Below are 21,425 nucleotides of genomic sequence, written 5' to 3'. Positions count from 1 at the left end.
TGTGGGTGGAGTAGGCCATGGAGGCCGGATGTGCTGGGCCTGCCCAGGGCCTGTGCTCCCACCATGCTCTGCGGGCATTAGCAGCGACTCCCCTTCTGTCTGCTCCCCACGTCTTCACCTGCCCCCACATCCCCACCTGCACCCCACATCCCTGCCACTCTACTCGTCATTTTGTTGACCGTCTTCCCTACGTGTGCTCTGTGCTCTCGAGTGTGGGGACCTGAATCGGAGGCCGCGTGTCGGGGTCTCTAGGGAAGTAAAGAGGAATCAACACAGGTTGATTCACAGGTGTGTGATTCATGGGTGTGGGAGTGCCTGTGTGTGTGTGTGTGTGTGTGTGTGTGTGTGTGTTGAGTACTTATAGATGCTAACAGAAAATAGACCAGGACCCTTTCTGTCCACAGAAATTCGTGGTGTCATCTTTGGGAAGTTACCTGGGTTCCTGCTTGGGAGGCAGAAATAATTATACTCTGCAGACTTGCTTCCCATGGCTGGTGTGAGAAATTAATGAAATGATGTCTGTGCTGGTACTTGGAAACTGTAAAGTACCATGAAAACGCATGGTCTTGATTATTTTTGTTATTCTTCTTCTTCTGTGAATTGAAGAGAGTAACTACATCTGTACATAGGAGGGCATGTTCATATGTTCGTGAGAGAAAGAGTCTATTTATTCTTTTCCCAGTTTCAAACTGAGACCCTGGAATGACCTTCAAAATTCTGCTCCACTTTCTCCTTGAGATTCTAGATCTTCCAAAACTGCCCCAGCACAGATGTGCTCAAGACATAGTTCCTGGATGGATGGATGGATGGATGGATGGACAGATGAGTTGATGGAGGAGTGTATGGCTGGAGGGATGGATGGATGGATGGATGACTGCAGGGGTGTATGGCTGGAGGGCTGGATGGGGCAGATGGAAGGAGGCAGGGGAAGGGGAGGGGGAGGGATGGAGGGATAGGACTTGAAGGGGAAAGTGACCTCCTTTCTGTCACTTTTGCTTCCTTTTGCTTCTCTCTCCCGCTTCGCGGGGTGGACTCACTCCTTGGCTCCAGCCTGGTGCTCTGAGCCTGGTACCACCACTGGCCACTGTGTTATGTGCTGTGTTGGCCTCCTCTCTGCCTGGAGCTGGGGTGGGGTCATACAAGAGCTGGTTAAGGAAGCAGGAGTCCACCTGAGTACGGTCCGAGCCAGCGGAATGTCGGGCGTTATTCCCAGGAGGTAGTTGCCACCGTGTCAACACCCCTGCTGATGCCCTTTCCCGAAAGGCGGGTGTCAAACCTCAGAGGAAGGGGGTCCCTGACTCCGGAGAGGCTCGTGCCCTCCCCTCCGCAGACATGCACGCACACACACCTGCACGCACCCGTGCGCTCACACCTGCCGGCGTTGGGGGTTGGCAGCCTGGAGGCGGCTGGGCAGACACGAGTTCTCAGCTGTAACTCTCATTCTCTCTCCTCTGTCTCTGTTTTAGTTACAGGAACTTGGTCAGTTTAAAGGATTTAATAAATCCGTGGAAAATTTGTTTCTGTCTGTTACCACCCACATGAAAAGTAAGTGGACGCCCCTGCATGTGTTCTCCCCACCGTCGGCCGAGGGGACCTCTCTGTCTCCAGCTCCTGGGGAGATCCAACACCCCAGCCCTTCACCCCGCCACCCACAGAGGCGGCCTCTGGTTTCCTGGGGGAAGAGGAGACACCCTTCAGCCCACTGGTCTGACTCAGTTTACCCCCACTGCTGCCCCGACCTGCCAGAGCTCAGCACGTGGCGGGAAGCAGCTGGCGTGGACCAGTATGGGCGGCCGCCCCAGCCTCTCCCAGGGCCCCACAAGGACAGTGGGGTGGGACGTCTCTGGGGAATGAGATCTGGGAGCTTTCCCGCCAGGCACGGCCCGGTGTCGGCCCTTTGCACGGAGCTGCTTGTCCATTCTTCTTTCCGTCTTGGTCAGTTTATCTCCCTCAATGGGCAACAATCATGTGATTCGCAGATGTGCGGAGCCCAGAACTCCCACTGCTTACAATCCTGCATCTTTCAGTGTCCCTCTGCTCAGATAGTCTCTTTCCTGTTGATCTTAAGCCGCAAACCGCATATAATAGCCCAGGCCCGTGAGGGTGTCCAGAGAGAGGGTCCCGTGGGGCAGCAGAGGGTTTCAGGGACCCAGTCCTTTTTACCACGCTTCTGTTGAGCTTCTGCCCACGCTGGTGGATGTGGATGGGCTCAGTGTTGTCCCTTGGCCTTGAGACAGTCTCATGACTTGATTTTAATTAGTTCTCCGTATTCCCCATGAGCCCTTCTGAGCTGCTTCGTGACAACTGAAACCAAAGCACCACTTTTCAGACAAGCAGAAAGGTGACCGTCCCCAGAGACGGTCTGTCCCCCTCAGCCTCAGGAGGACTGAGCAGCAGAATTGCATGCCGCCTGCTGGCTGATAGAGGTCGGAGGTTTGGAGTCACCCCTTAGTCTGCCTGGCTCTGGGACGACATCCGCACTCCGTGCGCGCCAGCCTTGAAGGCCGGTCGCTGCACTCAGCCGTGGGCTCGGCTCCTGCTGCCGCTCTTCCTGTCCGTACTTCTCCGCGTCGCTTTCTAGAAGCACAGCTTCTGCCTGAATCCACTCGGCTTACGAGAACCCCCTCCCACCGCTGTACTCTGGAATCCTGCCTCAGCATTAGCTGGGACCTGGTGATCCCTCAGCCAGGCACCCAGAGAGGCAGGACACGTGTTCCATCTTGTCCCGGGTCGCTCTTGGCCTCCGACACCTGCTGGGACCCACAGGGGGACGTTTGGAGGCTTCTGCGCCCATAGCCTCACCTGAGCCACGTCCTCATGTTCGACACTTGCCTGCTGAGCACCTCGAGTGCTGGGACGATGCGTCCATGCAAACCAGCAGACCCGAGGGGACAGCTGGGGCTAATCCCTGGGGGGCGGGGGCTTCGTAGGAGCAGAGCAGCATCTCTTCTCTGCCGTGGGACACAGATTGAAGCCCTTAACCTGGGCCCCCTCCCTGCTTGTTCAGGCTCTAGTGCTTCATGAGATGGAGACCTCAGCCCCGGGGCAGGGGCGAATGGGTCCCTGGGAGGGATGGTCTGCCGAGCGCCTCTCCCACATGCTCTGGCTGATTGGGGAAAGAGCACGGACCACACACCCTGCACCCCGTCTCTGCCTCAGGGCGCGCAGCTGGGTGGGGGTGACTCCTCTTTCTTCTGGTCCTGAGCTGTGGGGCACCTGTCCCTCTCGATCCGTCGTGCAGCTCTTTCTTACAGAAGTGCTGCGGAGGACAGCCTCTTTCCGGTGTCCCCTGGGGTCCGTGGGGGGATGGCTGGAGGGGCTTCCTGGCCTGAAGGGTTTGGGGAGCGGCCCCAGAGCAACGAGGTAAAGTGTTGCCCCAGGAAGCCAGTCCAGCTGGAAGAACGGAGCTGTCCCGGCCCTTTTTATTACGGCTGCGTTTCTAAGAGATGTCAGCCCCTGGCCCCCTTGGAAGGGAGGAGGAAGAAGAACGATGATTTTCACTTCAGGGCCCTTCTGCGCTTCTCGCTGTTTCTTTTCCTTTTCACCACGTAATGCCGATGCCCAGCCTGGTCTTTAGAATCCCCTGGGAGGCACGCCACCTGCCTGGTCTGTGAACGTAGGTGGAGCAGATGAAGGCACCAGCTTTGGGGCAGGGGGAGGACACCGTCCTTAAGGGGGGGCTTCACCTTCAGGGGCTCCCCCCCTTTGTAGTGGGGCTGGGGTCTGGTGGTGTGAGGAGCTCATGTTCACTGTCAGCTTTGAGGGCCCGGTGTGTGCTGGGACCCGCTAGCTTCCTGTGCAGAAGGATGCCCCACGGTCTCTGGATAGTAGACCCGAGGACAGTGTGGACAGCGCTGCTCTCAGACAGGAGAGCTCCCACACAGCCTGGGGGTCCTGGGGTCAAGGGAGGGTCTCCTCTAGAGAAAAGAGATGCAGATGAGGCCCTAGCAGCATGTGCAGGAGACACCGGAGAAATAGTGTCTCGAGGAGCGGACCAGGAGACGGGGAGCTCTGGAGCTGGTCTGTCCCACACGCTAATGGCAGGTGGCTCCTGAGATGTGGCCTGCCCGGAAAAAGGGTAAAATACGCACTAGATCCCAGAAACTCAGTGCTAAAAATGTCATTAATTGGACAGCACAGGGAAAAAACAATTTTTTGAAAGAATCTTACATGGGGAAGGATGCTAACTAGTGGGGTGATCTTCTCATAATGTTCATCAGAAACTAGGAAGTATTCTGCATCCATTACCCAATTAAAGTTGCATCAGTTTTCATATTGATTATATAGTTTAACAATATTTGGGGAATATCCTGTTCCATGAAACGTAGTGTTAAGATCAATCTTACCTGTTTCTTTTTAAAATGTGGCCATCAGACAATTAGAAATGGCATACGTGAGCCACCTTGTTATCTATGGGAGAGAGTGGCTCTAAAGATAGTTTCAAGGTCATGTTTGAGAGAGTCAAGGACCCGGTGGAGAAGGGAAGACATTTTTGGAGGACAAAGTCCTCTCTGAGGTGGTTCGCTCGCTTGTGTGTGTGGATTCCTTCTGTCTCATGTACTCACCTTTATTCCCAACTGCTGTTACGCTGCAAGACAAAGTTGTATTTCCAGGGTTTGCTTATTAAGACTATTGTAGGGGTATCCTGAATTTGCTTCCACCTGTCTTCAAAGGGTCCCAAAAGGTAGTATTTAGGTATAAGTCTTTGTAAGGAACCTCTAGGCTGGTTTGTTAGGCTGCCTTTTTCATGCTCACGGTCTGTGGTCCAGGCTGCAGAGTCGGAAGACCTCCCCCTCGCTCCCGCCCTCTCACTCGCAGCCCGAGGGGGGCTCTCAGCCCACAGCAGCGAGTGGTCACACAGTCACCTTTTGGGAAGCCAGCTCCTCTGTGCTGTGCATGGCTCGGTGGGGCCTGTGTCTGGCACGCCGTGTCTGGCGATGCTTCCTGAGGCCCCAGAGCCGGGGGTTGGGTGTGACATCCTCCCCACGCTGTAAGCCTTGCCTCGGGGGACTTTGGGGGCTCCTCGGGGTGTGGTGCAGGGACTCCCATCGGAGGGCCCCGAGTCTGTCGAAGCTGTGTGCTCCCACCTGTCCTCCCTTGTATTTGTTTTCTAGAGCTTTCCAAGTCCCAGAATGACATGACCTCTGACAAGCAACTCCTGGCCACGGGTCCCAGGCAGTGTGCTAGCCGGACGGAGAGGAGGAGCCTGTCTGACACTGCCATCAACGTCACCACCAGGGTAGTCCCCAAGGCCACCGGGCCACCACCAGAGCCACTTCTAGCACATTTTCTCTGTTGATTTAGTTTCCTCTTATTTTATGGCACCGCATTAAGCAGTCTAGGAAAAAACCCATAATCATAAGCCACTCTGTATTGGGAAGGCCAGGCCAAATGATGGTCAGATTTCAGGGTCGATTTGGAAGATAGTTGAGAGCAGGGAAAAGCTTCAGGCTAATCCCAAGCCCCTGGGGCGGCTCCGAGTCCGCTGGAACTCCCTGCCGGCTTCGAGGCCACCCCAAAGGCAAGGGACCCACCTGTGAGGCCGAGATGGGCGAGGTAATTCCTGGGGTCGAAGATCCTCATGGAGGGTCAAGAGGCCTTCCCACTTCCAACAACCTCCAGTTACAACCAGTCCGGGTCTCAGATAGAAACCCCTAGAAACAGAAACGCTGCATGACCGCAGGCAATCACGAGGGACGCGCCTTCCAGGTGTTTAAACCACAAGCGAGCATGCGGCTCATAAAGGCTTTTAAGGACATGATTACTCTGGCTTTCCACCAGGATTAACCAAGTCTGAAGCAGATGCGCTGGTGCAGGAGAGAAAGCGTCTTTAGAATCAGAACACCTGGGCTCTGGTCCAGCTGAGGGGACCCAGCCAGGACAGGTGCCACCATCTGGCTGTTGACAGGGTCAGTAGGACCGCTCTGGTTGCCCGGACGGGGCAGGGCCCCTTCTCTGCAGCTGCAGGCTCTGCTCCAGACGTCCCCAGACAGCCTGCTTTAGGCAAGTGGACGAAACCAGCCCCACTCTCCTGCTGGAACCTCCACACGGCCTCAAGGTTATGATTCTGCCTCCATCCGTGACCCTTCACCCCGGGGCACGTCGCATGAACTCCCTGAGCCTCGACATGTTCTTGGCGAAATGAAGATGCTAATACTTGTTCATATTACTCGTTCTGTATCTGAATTGCCACCTAAGCCTTCTAAACATGCTACCGAAATTGCGGGTCTTCCTTACTGTGTGCCAGACTCCACTCCAGGCTTTCCCTGGATCATCTCCTTTTATCCTCATGCTACCCCGTGAACCGCGTATTGTGTTTGGCCCCTGTTTCGCATTTAGGGAAACTGAGGCACAGAACAATGAAGTCACGTGGTTGGGGTTACTTAACCAGAAGGTGGTGGGTGGTTTGGTTTGGAGGCCGAACTCTGGAGCAGCTGTTCTCGAGTTCAGTGTGCGTGTGAGTCACTGGGGAACGTTGTTGACAGGCGGAGGCTGAGTCAGTAGGTTTGGGGCAGGTGTGAGATGCAGAGTCCTCGATGAGTTTCTGAGGAGCTGTTGGGCGAGCAGGTGATGTCGCTGGTGCCCCTGGGACCTCCCTAGATTTCGGAGAAGGCATCTCGAGCCTGGGAGATGTACTTGGAAGGCCTTTGAAACTCTGAAGTGCAAATGAGTGTTCGTGCCCGGGGGCTCCTCAGGGTCAGCACAGACACCATCCCCCCCCCACCCCATCCCTGAGTCAGCACATGGAAGAGAGGTTAGCTGGCGTTCAGGGGATACTATGTTCCGGGCTGACAGCAGTGTTTGTCACATACTAGTCACGTTTAATTCTTACAAAGGTATTAAGATAGTTACTGTTACTCTCATGATAAAGATCTAGAGCCTAAGCTGTGGCTGGAGGGTAGGCAGTCTAGCCTAAAGCATGCATACATGTGTCTATAACCAGTAAGATGTGGAGCCAAGAGCAGAGTCCTGGTTTGCATGCTCCTAAATTCTATGCTGGTTTGCATGCTCCTAAATTCTATGCTCATAACCTCGTTCTAAGTAAGGAGGAGGACAAAGGATGAAGCCCCTCTGATCCGAGCCCTCACTAAGGTTACCAGGCACCTTCGTTGGCTGCTGGGTAATCGCAAGGTTGTCCGATGGGACCCGGGAGCTTGAGGGGAGAAGCAAGGAAGGCCAGGGACGGCCAAGGCCAGAGCGCGCCTTCCTGCAGACACTCGCTGTGCGTGCCGGGTTCGCGGCCTCTTCCTGCAGACACTCGCCGTGCGTGCCGGGTTCGCGGCCTTGCTCCGGGCAGGACCTGCGGTCTCCTATTTGCAAGCCTCCTCTCTCCTCACCTTACTCCAGGACATGACTGTTTCAGGGAGCAATTTAGCCGCATGTTTATAAAGTCCTTAGCAATCCTGGTCTTCTCTATAAATGCTAAATAATTATGGGGTTGAGATATAGAGTGCATCTTTAAATAGGACGTTTGTCAGACTGCAATTACACACGCCGTGGCTGGCGAGCTCAGGAAAGTCACGCTCACGGCTTCACCGGAGCACTTGGGAGCATTTTGCCAACTGCAAGTGCACGACGTGGTGCCCTTTGGGAGGAGCGGACATCGGAGCCCACTTTGCCGGGGGGGTATGCTGGGCGCAGTAAGAGGAGGTGACTTAAGACCGCATGGTGCCTCTGGGCTGGGAACTGAGAAAGCAGCTCCGGATGGCTTCTCTGAGCATTACGTGGGAGCAGCATGTTCTGGAAATGCCCTGTAGGGACCCTCCCTGCAGCATCGGGGCGGGACTCTTTTGAGAGGTGACTTCTCTCACTGTCCTTCCCTTACCTGTCCCCGAGGGATTTTATGGCACATCTTATTAACGCGTGGTGGATGTACACGGGCCGTAAAGACACACACCTGTTAACAAGGAAGGAAACACAAGAAGACGTCGGGCGGGGCTATCTCAGAGGAGAGGGAACAAGGATGCAGGCGGGGAAGAAAACTTTCTTTCATTCTATGCCCCTTTATGTGAAGCTTTCCCACGTCCAGCCTGAAATCTGAAGACACCACCGGGGCGGGGCGGGGCGCTCCGGCATGCCTTCTCGCTCCCCGCCTGCGGCCCAACTCAAGGCTGAGCAGCCAGAGAAGGGAGGCGGCAGTGTTGGGTGCAGGGTTGAGAGCTGTGGGTCCCCCCAGGATGGTCCCGGGAGAGGCAGCCTCCCCTTCGGCTGGGATTCCTCAAGGCTCGGAGCATGTCCCTTTGGCTGAGCCCAGCCCCGGCGTTTTTCTGATAACGCAGGTGCGGTCTCAGCGTCTCTTGTTGAAGATCAGCGGGGAAGAGTCCCAGCCGCCTGGACGGTGGGCTTCCAGGGAGCCCCTAACGGGACGCAGTCCGTCCTAAAGTTACTGCCCTTCCAGCACAGAACAGGAAACGCATGAACTCTGCGCAGTCAGTCTCGTCGGCGCCATCAGTCTTCTCTGTAATCTGCCCCGAACTAGATATTGAAATACATTAAAAATCACAGGGGGGAAAAATGCGTCTCCTCAAGGTCGAGAAGCTGCTCTTTGAATCTTGATGCCCTTTAATGGCAAGGAACGTGACCGTCATCCAGGTCCTTCTGAATTTATTGGGAAGTTAAACGTGACATTTCAGGCTGATTTCTTACTCAAAATAGCCATGTTCTTCAGAATAGTGGACTTTTCTAATAATTTCAAAATATGTATCTTCGTCCCTAAGCTTCATGAAAGGTTTTCCAGAATTCTAACATACTTAGAAGCACCATCATTGCTGGCTATGAATTGGACATGCCAACATGTGATCAGTATGATAAAGATAGATCTCTTTGTTCCTTTTCAGAACTTTCTGTCATCATTTTTTTATGATTTCAAAAGGATGGTGCCTTACGGAAAATGGATTTAAGTGATTATTGAACAACGAAGTGTCACAAAGCTTTATGTTAATATTTAGCTCATTTTATTCTTTCTATCCTGGTCTGATGGTTGTCTTGTCTGCTGTTTCAAATGGCATCTTCCAGTCTCCAAGGCCATCCCCTGCTGCACTCAGGGTGGGGGCCTGGCGGTAGGAGAGCCCTCTGACTCCTCCCACTTGGGGTTTCTCTGGATTGTTAGCCACCCTCTCCTCCTGCCTCAGAAATGGATGTTCCTTCCCAGGGTAGAGCCCTCCCAGGCACGGGTCCATCCTTCCCGCTCCCCTCTGGGACCTTCATCAGCTCGATGCTTCTCCTGTCTCTGTTTCTCCTCAACCTGCAAGTATGCCCTGATCTTCCCCACCTTAAAAAGCGAAAGCAGCATCTTTTGAAGGATCCCCTTCAAGCTGCTCTTCCATTTCGTTGTCACAGCCCACATCCACGAAAACAGCCTCTGCTCTTGCTATCACTGCACTTGTCCTGTTTACTCCTAGCTTCCATGCTGTCCACTCCCCATGTCAGTGCAACACTGTTCCCTGGGGCATCCCCAGGCACCCCTGATTGAAGAGCGAGGTGGCCAATTTGAACATCATTCTTGTCATTGACTTTGTCTCCTTTGACACAGTTGACCAGAATTCCATTCTTCTCTTTAATTACAAAAATGATTTTATTGCTTTTATATATAATAAAACCCATGCCTACACACTAATGAGAGTTTAGAAAGCAGACGAGGAGGAGGTGGTGGAGGGGAAGAAAAAGCTAGCAGTGTTGACCCAGGGCAGTCACTTGGAATACACCACATGTCACTCACTTTTCGAAAATGGCATCATGGGGCGCCTGAACGAGTCAGTCGGTTAAGCATCTGATTCTTGGTTTTGGCTCAGGTTGTGATCTCGGGGTCATAAGATTGAGTCCCACATCAGGCTCTGCACTCAGCAGAGAGTCTGCCTAAAGATCTCTCCCTCTGCCCCTCCTCCTGCTCTCTCTTTCTCAAATAAATACATAAATCTTTGTAAAAAAATGACATCACGCCACACCTCCACCTTTGTAATTTACTTTCTTAAGAATCCCTAGCATTATATTTTAATTCCTTCCATGTCAATGCATATATATCATCATTTTTTACAGAGACATTTTAGGGCTTATAATTCATGCCGCCAAACTGCCCTCCTCTGGGGTTGACTCAGTTTACCCCTAGAGGCAGAGTAGCCCGCTTTTCAGCACCCCTGCTGGCACTAAATGTTACACTTTCTATTTTAATATTTGCTAATTTGCTAGACAATTTTTAAAAACCCGCATTTCTTTAATTTTAGGCGAGTCTTTCCTCCTCGTCCAACATCCTTCATCCCTGAAATCTTCCCCTCGTATCTGCAAGTCTTCCAGCCCCCTGCCCCCTCCTCCCCTGGACCCGCTCTTTGGTGTTGCCAAGCTGCCTGGTCTCTGGACAATCTGACATGTCAGGGATCTGGCCTCCTGAGTCTCTGCGGCTTCTTGGGTCGCTAGCAGGTGCAGGAACATGCTCTGTGCTTGACCGTCACCATGGGGCCACTGCTCATGATGCCCCACCTTTGAGTGTCTCCCCACCCAGGCTTCAACCTCCCACTTAGGTCCTACTTGCCCCGGAAGATCATCTCAACACCCCCTTCTGCATCAGCTCTCCCTCTCCTCTTTCCCATGGACTGGGCTCGTGCCTCCATTTCAACGGTGTATTAATTTCCAACCAGCTAGGTGAGCTCCTCCAGGGGGAGGGCGGACAGTGCATCTTCTCCTCCTTCCCCTTCTCCTCTGAACCTGCTTTCTGGCCCGGGACTTAGAGCAGTGGGTCAAAGATGGTGTTGCTTAGCAAATGCCTGATGGAACCGAGCTGGTGCTCTGCGGATGGAGAGCATAAACCCTAAGAGCCATCTGGAACTAATCACATCGTTCACTTGTTTGCTAATATTCTCAGTCTTTCATTCCTGAAATCTACAACTATGCTGCAAATGTGATATTTCCAAGTTCCACTTCCAACCCAGCATCCAAACCTAGAGTCTAGATTCACAAACTTAATGTCTTCAGCCAGAAAGAGGTTTCCTACCTTGTGCCTTGTGCTTCTTGTGGAATGCTAAGACATTTCGAGGGAAGTTTCTAACCACAGCCACATGTGGTTCCTGAGCACTTGGAATGTGTCTAGGGCAACGGGGGAGCTTAATTTATTCATTCTATTTGCTTCTAATGAATGGGAATTTAAATTTAAAAAGCCACCGGCAGCTAGTGACCACCACATTGGAAAGCACAGCTGTGTACATTATAGAAGTACTGACTATTGAAGTATTTTGATAAAATTCAGGGACATATTCTGATTTTTCCCTTTTTTATAGGCACATTGGAGCTCAAACTGATAGGCTAAATATTGTATCTCATGTGATTTATTGCAAGGATTATTATCAAGGTCAAAATTTGGACTTCACCTCTTTAAGACTTACTAATCCGTAAGCCATTCACCCACCACTGTTCGTGACTGTCCCAGTGCTTGTTGGTGCCTGCCGGGCCCCCGCGGGGGTGTGCGATGCATTCATCCAAACAGAAATGTGCTCCTTGCTCAGCACCCAAGTTCACAGATGAGGGCCACTGGGCCACAGATGCAGGCCGAGTTTGTTGTAGTTCCCTCACTCGAACAAAGTCACACTGGGACGCGGACCCCATCATTAACTTTGTGTCTCCTCTTCCAGAAGGCGAGCGCGCCAGATATTCTTAAACCTCTCAACCAAGAGAGTCCCAAACGCCTTCCTAATCCTGTTCCGAAGCCCGAGAATCTCTCATCCAGGCCGACGCCCAGCGCTTTATTCTCTGGAGGCTTGAGACACGTGAGTCTCTGCTAATTCCCTGGACACGTGACCCGTGCCTGTCCGCGTGATGTTGGGGCGGGCTGGGGGGGGTAAGCCAGGGAGGAGGGAAGTGGTGCCCTGTGGGATGAACTGGAACAGGACAGCAGAACTTGGTGGTAATATTTTACCTACCTGTGAGCTGGGGAAACCTGGCTCTACTTTGATGGCTTTTCTTTTTTACCGACAGATAGTAATTTATAAAATAATGGTATCTTTGGGTGAGAAGTTTTTACTTTCAGTGACGTCCAATGTATGAGATATTTCTCTTGCAATTACTTTCGGGTCGTGTCGACCCACGAGTCATGAAGACATCCTCCGGTTTTCTTCTAGAAGCTTCATGAAGGTTTCATTTTTCCGCACGGTCTGTGCTCCGGCTCCGGATGTCGTGAGTGGTGTAGGCTGTCTCCTTTCCCTGCATGGATACTCAGTTATTTTAAAAAGAGACTTTCATTCCCCCCCCCCATTGACTTTGGTATCTTTGTTGCAAATCAAGTAACTGTGTAAGGAGGGGTCTTTTTCTGGATTCTCTGTTCTGTTCTGCGGACCTTGCCGTGTGTACTGGGGCGAGACCATGCCGTCCTGGGAACTGTAGGAAGCTGTGAAGTCAGGTAGCCTGGGTCCTCTCTCTGACTGTGCTCTTCTTTTTCAAAATATTTTAAAGATTGTCTCTGCTCAGAGGCAGGCCTTTTTGTCATTCGTCTGTTTATTTGAAAACATCGAAGGAATGCAGACTTCTTGCCCGAGACTGTGGCCTGTGGTGATGACAGGTCACCTCACTGTCATAGCTCTTTGACTTATTAAAGAATCTCAGACAATCACAAAGATTCTCCAGACGACAGAGTCCTCGTCAAGGAAATGAGGATCAGGCTTGTTCTTTTATCTCACTGGGCTGTTTCGAGAGTCCAAATGCATTTGCTGCCTGGTGGGTTAGAGCGGTGAGGAACTCAGCTTCTAGAAACCCTCTTCCTGGTTCGCATTCCAGCTCCTCTGGTGTGACCCAGAGCGAGCCCTTCGACCCCTCTGTGCATGGGGGCGACTGGGGTTTTACAGAAAATGGCATTCACTTTAGAAAATGATAGACTTCCCTTCCCCCAACTCCAGGCATATCTGGTGGAACATTAAAAAGTTGAGGAAGAAGCAGGCCAGACTGTGGGCTGAAGGACAGCGAAGGACGTCCTTGCCTCAGTCCCCTGAGTCCTGGCGCCCCCCCCCCCACCGGTCCCTGAATGGGCCACTGCTTTGCGCCCACCCTCCTCACACTGTGGGGGCCCAGCAGCATCACTGGGCACCTTCCAGAAATGGGAATCTCTGGCCCCGCTCCAGACCTACTAGATTGGCCTCCTTGTCCGGGAAGCCTGCCCCCTGCCCTGCTCCCCAACCGCCCCCCCGCCCCCCCGCCGTCATCCTTCCTTCTCTCTGTTACTCACACTGTCCTCGCCTCCTTCCGCTGTGTCAGCGGTTGCCGGGTCAGGTGTTGTCTGGGGCAACTCCGGTGCCCGAGCTGCACCTGCCACAAAGGAGCAGGGCAGTCAAACCCGGCGGGACCACGGCATGGCTCCTGTGGACCTGCTGTCTGTCGAAAGCCCACTGTGTGCAAACCCCTGAGCCAGGTGCTTCCCCGCAGTCATCTGCACAACGATCTTGCCACGTGGATACTGTGAGCCCATTTCACAAACGGGGAAATCTGGTTCACAGATTTCCGCGCAGCTCTGACTCAACCCCTGGGAGCCGTGTGAGTCAAAGCCCGGGCTCTCTGGGCTGGCCCTGGATTTGGTAGCTCTCCAAGGGAGGGGGTTCCCTGGCCGCACTTGCCTGGGGCGGACCCACACCTAGGAAACCTCTCCGACGGGTGGGAAACGCTGTGGCGGTGAGAAGCCGGTGAGTGTGTTCCTCTCCCCCAGGCTCTGCTTCTTAGGGCGGTTCCCTTCAAATTCAACACGGTTCCCTTCTCCTGGTCTTCTGGGGTGTTCTGGTTTGTGCCCTTCAAGTTATCCTGGTGAGGCTGAGTTATTCCACGATGAGCCCTCTCCTGTTCCCTTTAGACTGAAGCAGTGTTTGAGGAACGAAACTCCCTCAAAGCAAATACTGATTATTGCTTCTAGCCCGAAGACGTTGCCTGTTCTTCGGACAGATGTGGACGTCCTCTAGGAAGCAGGGAGAGCTGGAAAAAGCTCACTAAATCTCTACTTACTACAAGAGGAGAAATACAAAGGGGCAATAAGTAGGGGAAACACTGAACCTCCCAGGTGGTTAAATCAGAGCAAAATGAAAGCAAGTGCTGTTTCTGGGGTCATCTTGGCAGGTTTAGAAGTGATGGGGGGTCAGCGTGAGCAAGGTGTGGAGCTGCAGGCATTCTCAGAAGCTGCTGGTGCATTTAATCAGAGGAATTAATGTAGCTATGAAAAATAACATTGAGGAATATTAACATAGAAAATACACCTTGGTAATGAACATAGAAGGTTACCAAATAGTATTACAGTAGCACATATTTTTAAAAACAAAATGGCTATAGACCTCGTAAAACAAGCGGAAGGGTGCTACCAAAATTTGACCCCGAAATAATGGGGTTATGCTTTTCTCTTACAATTTTTCTGGGGGCTCATCTGTATTTTCTGTATTTTTTTTCCATAAACATGTAATGTTTGGGGAGGAAAAAATAATTTGCTTTACCCCCCCCCCCACAAAAAAGAAAAATCTAATCGTAGTGGAATTGGTGGTGTGAAGAAATACATTAATTTTTTAGACTTCCTACAGGAGAAAAGTTCCTACCAGAGTTCCTGTCTGGTTTTTAATTTTGTTTATACTTCTTTTTAAAAAAATCTGAAAAGGAATGCATCTATATCAGTGTTCTCATGCAGTTTACATTTTTCCGGCCAGAAGGTGTTGTGGTTGGCAGGAGTGACCAGATGAAGTTGTAACTCCTGAGATAGAGAGGTTGGCAGAAGTTTGCGAGGGAGCAGATTAGTAATCAAAGAAGTAAAAAAAAAAAAAAATCCAACTGCCCAGGTGTTTTCTTTAAACATGAATTTGAGACGTGGGATGTCATCATGGCGTTTCGGTCACTTCTAAACAGGGACTGGCTCAGAATGTTCCCTCGGCCCATCCCACAGGTGTGTGTGGAAATCCTTCATTTTTCTATTAATATTTCTGAACTTGTCTGGCTCCACTGATTTTTTAAAAGAGCACTGTATTTAGTGATCTACCCGTATGAATGTGTTTTTGTTAACAACGATAAAAACGGATGACCGTATTCCGGCCTGTTCATCCAGCGGAATACTGTTTGGGAGTGACAAGGAGTAAACGCCCACCACGGCTGACCACACTGATGAATTTAAAAAACAGAATATGTGCATGGGAGGAATTCTAATTACGTCAATTCCAAAATCAGGTGAAAATAACCAATATGTTGTTTGGGGGGATATATACATATGTACTAAAACTATAAAATACAACGAGAGTGAATAACAGGAAACTTTGAAGCCGCATTCACTCGGGGACAAGAATGAGGGGATGCGACAGGGGTGGGGCCCCAGGGCACTTCTGAGGTCCCACTTATGTTCTTTTACTCCAGCTGAGTGGTGGGCACGTGGATGTTCCTTCTAGAATTACTATTTAGCCGTATCCATGAGATGTACTTTTAATATATGTATCACAGTAAAAAAGGAAAAAAAGGAGAAAAACAAAGGAAACGAGTTGCTCAGCTCACAAAGGGTGGCCACACTGTCTGGCGTTTTCCAAATGGTAATGAATGTCCTATACTTACTATGCATGAGGATGGTTCTAAGTCTCCACGTGCATTAACTAACTGAGCCTTATCCCAATCCTGTGAAATAGACCCCCATTTTACAGATGAGGAAACTGAGTCAACGGTGGGTAAGAATACTGCTCAAGACTACACAGCCACTAAGTGTTGGGACCCAGAGCAGAATGAAAGCCTGTCTGGCTCCGTGGCCGCCATTCTGACCACTCTAGAGTAACGCTCTCAGTGTGCTCTTGGCGATCAGATGTTTTTGTTTTATTTTGTTTTGTTTGTTTGTTTTGTTTTTTTTAAGAATTCAGTTGACTGTTGAACAATGTGAAGATGTGCAGGTCAGGGGCACTGACCCCTTGTGCCATCAAAAATTCGTGCATAACGTCCAACTCCCCCAAAACTTAACTCCTAGCTTGCTACTGATTGGAAGCTTTACTGATAACCTTTACAGTCAGTTATCATGTATTTTGAATGTTATATGTATAATGTACTATGGTCTTACATTAAAGCAAGTTAGAGAAAATAAAATGTTAAGAAAATCATAAGGAAGAGAAAACACATCTACAGCACTGTACTGTGCTCACTGGAAAATTCTGTATAGTCAAACCCATGCTGTTCAAAGGTCAACTGTAGTAGTGGTTTCCGCTGACCCCCCGCTTCCTGCCTTTGCGAAAGGGAAGGCATGGAGGCTGGCTTGTGGTTACAGTAGCTAACTGGTGTCCTTCAGAGAAAGTCACCAAACGCTCCTGCCTTAGCTAGTTCTCTTTTGCTTTTGCTCAGATCTACTTTCTTCCAAACCCCAGCAGCACCAATGGCTCGAATGAAAAAGGCCGAATTCTTAGTGGCGTTTCTGGGCCCGCCCTGCTGGCTTGCCTCCAGGCGCTGCTCAAAGTTGCAACTTGCTCCAAGATCCTGTTCTGGCTACAAAGAAAATAGAACCAGAAAACCTTCCCAAGGCAACAGTGATAGAGACGTGGATTATCTCAGGAATGTGGTTGACCAAAGGGTGTGCTCTGCTGTCCCTTCATTATCTGAGGCTGTCCTTTCCCTGGCCTAGCGGGCACAGACTCTACTGTAAGCTGATGGCCTGGGGCGTTGCGCACCTCCGTCCTCTTCCAGTTCTACTTCTGATTCCTGTGCAGCTTCTGGGTGGGTCCTAACCTGCTTTGAGCTCCACTAATGGATTTATGAGATGAAGGATGAGTAATTCTAATGCTTTCTGGATTCCTTATAATTGTGGTCGCCAAGCTGGATGAACCAGGGGCACCTTCCCCGCACCCCACAGGAGGGCGACCTTGTGGCCAGTGGGAGCGTGCAGGGATGAGGTCCGCCACATCTTGTCGTCCGAAGGGCGGGCGGTCCCGGGCCTGCTGCGTTTCTCCGGCTAGCCTGAGTTTCCTGCTCTCAGAACACCCATTTCACACCTTCTCCAGTTCATTCAAAACTCGTTCAGGTCTTCTATCCTGCTCTTTCTCATTTTCAACAACAAAAAAAATCCCTTTTTACTTTTCAAAAAAAAAAAAAAAGGGAATCTGCTCAGAACTGTCTAATCTTCCCGATACCAAAATGAACCTCACTGGGTCTGTACCCAGCCTACCCGTCTTTCCCTCCTGAACAGAAGCAGCCCGTCCCCTGAGCGACCCCCGAGTGGCCCCCCAGCGCCCACCCTCTCCTGCCCTTACTTGTTTCCTCCATGAAAGATAGCATAGCTTTCCTTTCTCTGCCTTTATGTTTCTTCATCTTTGTCTTGATTTGCAGCAATTTTATTATGTGCCCACCTGTAGTTTTATTTAAAAATAAATACATTTATTTCCCTCTGGAATCCACAGTTAAATGCCTTAAGAAAGTTCTAGAAGATTAGGACGACCACCCGAGTGAGTCCTCTCCCTTGAGTTCTGTGGCTCCTTCAGGCATAAGACTGCATGCCCCTTCATGCCATAATATTTACACAGAGCACTCCAGAATCAAAGTACTTCAAGTGCTTTCCCTATTCCCTTCATAAATATTTACTGAGGATCTACCATGAGCCAGGCACTGAGCTGGGTGCTGGAGATACAGTGAGGGCAGGAATGTGCAGCTCGGAGAGGTGGGTGTGACCCTCCTTCAGAGAGAATGTTCTTTTGCTTCCAGCCGACAGCTAGAGTGAAGGTAAACAGTCTCTACCCATCTGATGTTGAGCTCCTTCAAAGCAGGCTGTCAGGCTTTGTGAGGACCCCCCCATTTCCCGCGGACTCTCACTCCTGGGAAGGAAGCTGGGTGTGTGTGTGTGTGGGGGGTCCCCACTGAAAGTCTGGAGGCCACCAAGCCCCTCCTCTCTGTGGTGGGCTTCTCTAGGAAGAATAAATTTGGAAAGTGTTCTCAGCTGCTCATTGAGAACTTCCAAATCAGCAAATCCCTTGAAAGGGAAAAGAAGCCTCTAGTGCGTCTCCCACTTTGGTGCCTTTCCGCGTTCTCTGTGAACTTGGCTGCTGAAGCCGTGTGTGCCTTCAGGGCTCCAGACACCAGTTGTCCCCCAGCCCTTGGCTTCTGGGCCCCACGGTTGCTGCGTTTAGCTTGACTCCTCTGTCCTCCAGATTGGTCTGCTTGCAGAGGGGCAAATGCCTCAGAGGGAGACACAGCTCAGAGCATCAGGCTCATGGACTGTGCTCCTCCTCTCTCTAGTAGCTTCTACCCTTTGTCCTGGCTGTCCTAAGCTGACATGGCCCAAAGTGAGGTCCTGGGACGAATGCCATTTTAATTATTGGACCTTTTGAGCCCCTGAATTCCTGCCCTGTTCCGCTCACAAGCAACGCACGCCTTCTGCCGGGCTTCCTTACCCTTCCTCCTCCTCTCTGGTGCACCTCGCCGAGTCCGCGGTCTTCCCGCACCTGCCCTCTGTGAGTGTGAAATGTAAAGGTTGTTTTCCACGCGAACAGCCGTGTGGGTGTTGGCAGATGTGTTTCAGAGCCCGTGACTGGGTGCGGTGAAGGTGGTTGTGTGCTTGGCATTGGTTAACCCAGCCCTTGGCTTCTGAGCCCTGGGGCTGCTGTTGGTTCCTTCTGATAACCTGTTGGCTTGGTTTGGTTTGGGTTTTGCTCGCTCTGTAGTGAGAGGAAAAGCCCTAGACTTTCTTCTTCGTTTCCTCCTAGGATGTTTTACGGCGTGGAGCATCTCGCTGCGAATTAGCAGTGGAAATCATTCAGGCTTCCCTCTTTTTAGAGAGTCAGCACAGAGATTTTTGCCTGGGAACGTGGCAGATATTAAGCAAGTTTAACAGTGCGACAGCAGCTGGCGTGTATTTTTAAGCACAGGCTTTCCTCACTTCTTATCCTCATCACCTGAGCTCACCGCACCCTAATTGTGGTGGCCGTTCTGTTTTTCATTTAATCACATTAAGTTTCATTTCATTAATTTCATTTCATTACATAAAAATGTAAACAGAATTTATTGTCTTTGACTACATACTTTACACATTGTATTCCACTCACTTCTCACCGTGACCCCATGAGACTAGTATTGATTTTTTTTTCCATGTGGACTTGGACACAGCTACTGGGTAGCCGGCCCCAGGCCGGAATCCAGCTGTATCTGACTCCAGTCGTGGGACTTAGCACCCCTACTCCGCGGCTTTCCGCAAGGCTCTTCCTGCCACCGGTATTATCTGCCCTTCTGAGACTTATCTCTGCAGAATTGCGCAGGAGATAATCCACTTCAGCCCAACTGATTTGTATTAAAGAATGAGATTGTGTAACCTTTATTGCTCAGCAAACACCGTATCTGGGCAAGACCGACTTTCCGAGGATTTCCCATCTCCTTCGGACAGACTGTGTGGCAACTTATTTTGGCAAAGTACAAGCTGGTGTATTATTAACTTACTATGAGTCAGGATGCATGTTTTGTGTGAATTTTGATTAATTTGATCTCTCAAAACCAGAACTGCAACAAATAGACTAACTGGGAAGTAATTTATTATATCTGTGCTTCTTGATTTCAGGCAAGTCTAACTAGCATTAACAGCGCTTGCACAGAGATGGGCAATTTTGACAATGCTAGTGTCACTGGAGAAATAGAGTTTGCGGTTCGCTATTGCTTCAAAACCTGTTCTTTAGAAATATGCATCAAGGCTTGTAAGAATCTTGCCTATGGAGAGGAAAAGAAGAAAAAGTGCAATCCGTAAGTTTCTTTTTCCTGAGTTTTGGATTTAGAGGGTAGGCACGTTGGATCTAAAGTTTATTTGGAAGAGCAGAAGTCCCCAAATAACCAAGACAATTGTTTAAAAGAGCAGAACTATAAAAAGACGAATTGAGAATGATTTTTAGAGCTGTAGTAGTTCAAACAGTGGCTTATTGATGCAAGGATAGGTAAGTAGGTCAGTCGAGTGGAATCAGAAGTCCAGATACAGAACTTGGCTTGCTTGGGAACTTCTAGGATCAAGGGACTATTAGATGTCAGTGTGGAAAAGATGAACTTCAATGAATGGTGTTGGGAAACTTGACTTCCCACAGAGGAAGAGTCAAACCAAAAACCTGTGTCACACAATCCATAAACAGATTACAAGGTTTTTCCAGCTGATGTGAAATAATATTTCCCCACTTGAACATGCATTTCCCTGGTTGCGAACAGAGATGAGCAGCTTTTCATACATGCACACGTCAGACACGTAGGGTTCCTTTCTGTGAACGTCCCACTCGTATCTTTTGGCATTTTTCTCTTCAGTTGTTTGCCATTTTAATATTTATTTACAGGAATGTGGGGGTTTTAAAACCCTTTTTGAATATAGCTCTTCATTGATTGTATTTTATATATATTCTAGTTGTTACTTGTTTTCTAACATTGTTTATGCTGGCTTTTCTTGAAGAGAATGTGAGGTCAAATTTGTCAGTCTTTTCCTTTAAAATGTATTTTGAGTCTGTAGAATGATTCTACCTGAAGGTTATAAATATATTTTTCTCTATTTTTATCTATTAGAATTTTTTCCCCTTAGACCCCTTCCCCTTAGCACCGGAATTGATTTTCTGTGGCCTTTCTTTTTTCTCACATGGAAAACTTTGAGCACAATGTTTTAATTACCAGCTTGGGAAAGAGGACGGGAAAGAAAGCCAAACTCTTCTCGGCTCTGAAAACATCAGTAGCTCCTCAGGGCAAGACGGATGAAGTACATTGTTGTATGTGGCATTTATGGGTCTCCAAAACAGTGTCCCTCTTGTCCTTCTGGTTTTTTAACTTCTATTAGTCCCCCAACTTATACCTTTGGCTCAGGAAAATTGGAATAGTCGTAGTTTCAAAGCTATCCCCTGACTTTTTCTCAGATCGAGGCTTTCCTCATGTTTGGGTTGTGACTGCCTTCCCTACGCCATGCCCACAAGTAGCAACCATAATCCTGTGCCTTCTTCAGACCCGTCCAGTCCCGTCAGAGACCTTTATTCTGCCCGTGGCTCTTCACGCAAGCCGAGCCTCTCTTGTAATTCTCAAAAGGACTGTAGTGAGGTAGTTGAGAGTTCAGACACTGAACCCTGGTCCACCATTTATGTGGGTTGACCCTGGACAAGTCATGCAACCTCTCCATACCTCACTGTGACACAGGGAAAATAGTAGCCCCACCTTCAAGGGATTGTTGCGGCGTTTTTTAGAATTTGCCCATATTAAACTTTCAGAACGTTGTCTGGAACATAACAAACATTCGACACACAGTAAGCAAGTGAGGCACAGAGTACACAGAGAAGTAGACCTAAAACTCCGCACGGGGACCCGCTTGAGGCTTTGGCCAAATACTCAGGGCTCATACACAGGACAAGATTTCATGAGGCCTGTCACAGGACGGTTACTGGGGGTGGTGAGCCACCGGTGTGGCCCAATGCTGGGGAAGGTGGGAGCTCTGACCAGCGGGAGTGGAGACTGCTGAACACCCAGGGCATTATGGG

At 50.2% G+C, this 21,425-nt stretch overlaps 1 protein-coding gene across 7 annotated transcripts in view; it reads left to right on the top strand.

The window, feature by feature from the left end:
- The window catches only part of SYTL3 (synaptotagmin like 3), a 79,143-nt gene that overhangs the window by 45,902 nt on the left and 11,816 nt on the right, over positions 1-21,425 (top strand). For 6 of the 7 annotated variants that reach the window (XM_045080093.1, XM_045080095.1, XM_004770864.3 and 3 more), the window contains 4 exons: positions 1,467-1,545; positions 5,115-5,239; positions 11,619-11,753; positions 19,499-19,677. In XM_045080093.1, the coding sequence (XP_044936028.1) occupies positions 1,467-1,545; positions 5,115-5,239; positions 11,619-11,753; positions 19,499-19,677 (518 nt within the window). The remainder of the gene's footprint in view (positions 1-1,466; positions 1,546-5,114; positions 5,240-11,618; positions 11,754-19,498; positions 19,678-21,425) is intronic. The other variant, XM_045080096.1, reaches the window with a different exon arrangement.

The sequence above is a fragment of the Mustela putorius genome, unplaced genomic scaffold (assembly GCF_011764305.1).
Source record: "Mustela putorius furo isolate JIRA1106 unplaced genomic scaffold, ASM1176430v1.1 tig00000450_pilon_pilon_pilon, whole genome shotgun sequence".
In the NCBI taxonomy this organism is placed as follows: Eukaryota; Metazoa; Chordata; class Mammalia; order Carnivora; family Mustelidae; genus Mustela; species Mustela putorius.
This window is presented reverse-complemented; position numbering and strand designations above follow the sequence as displayed.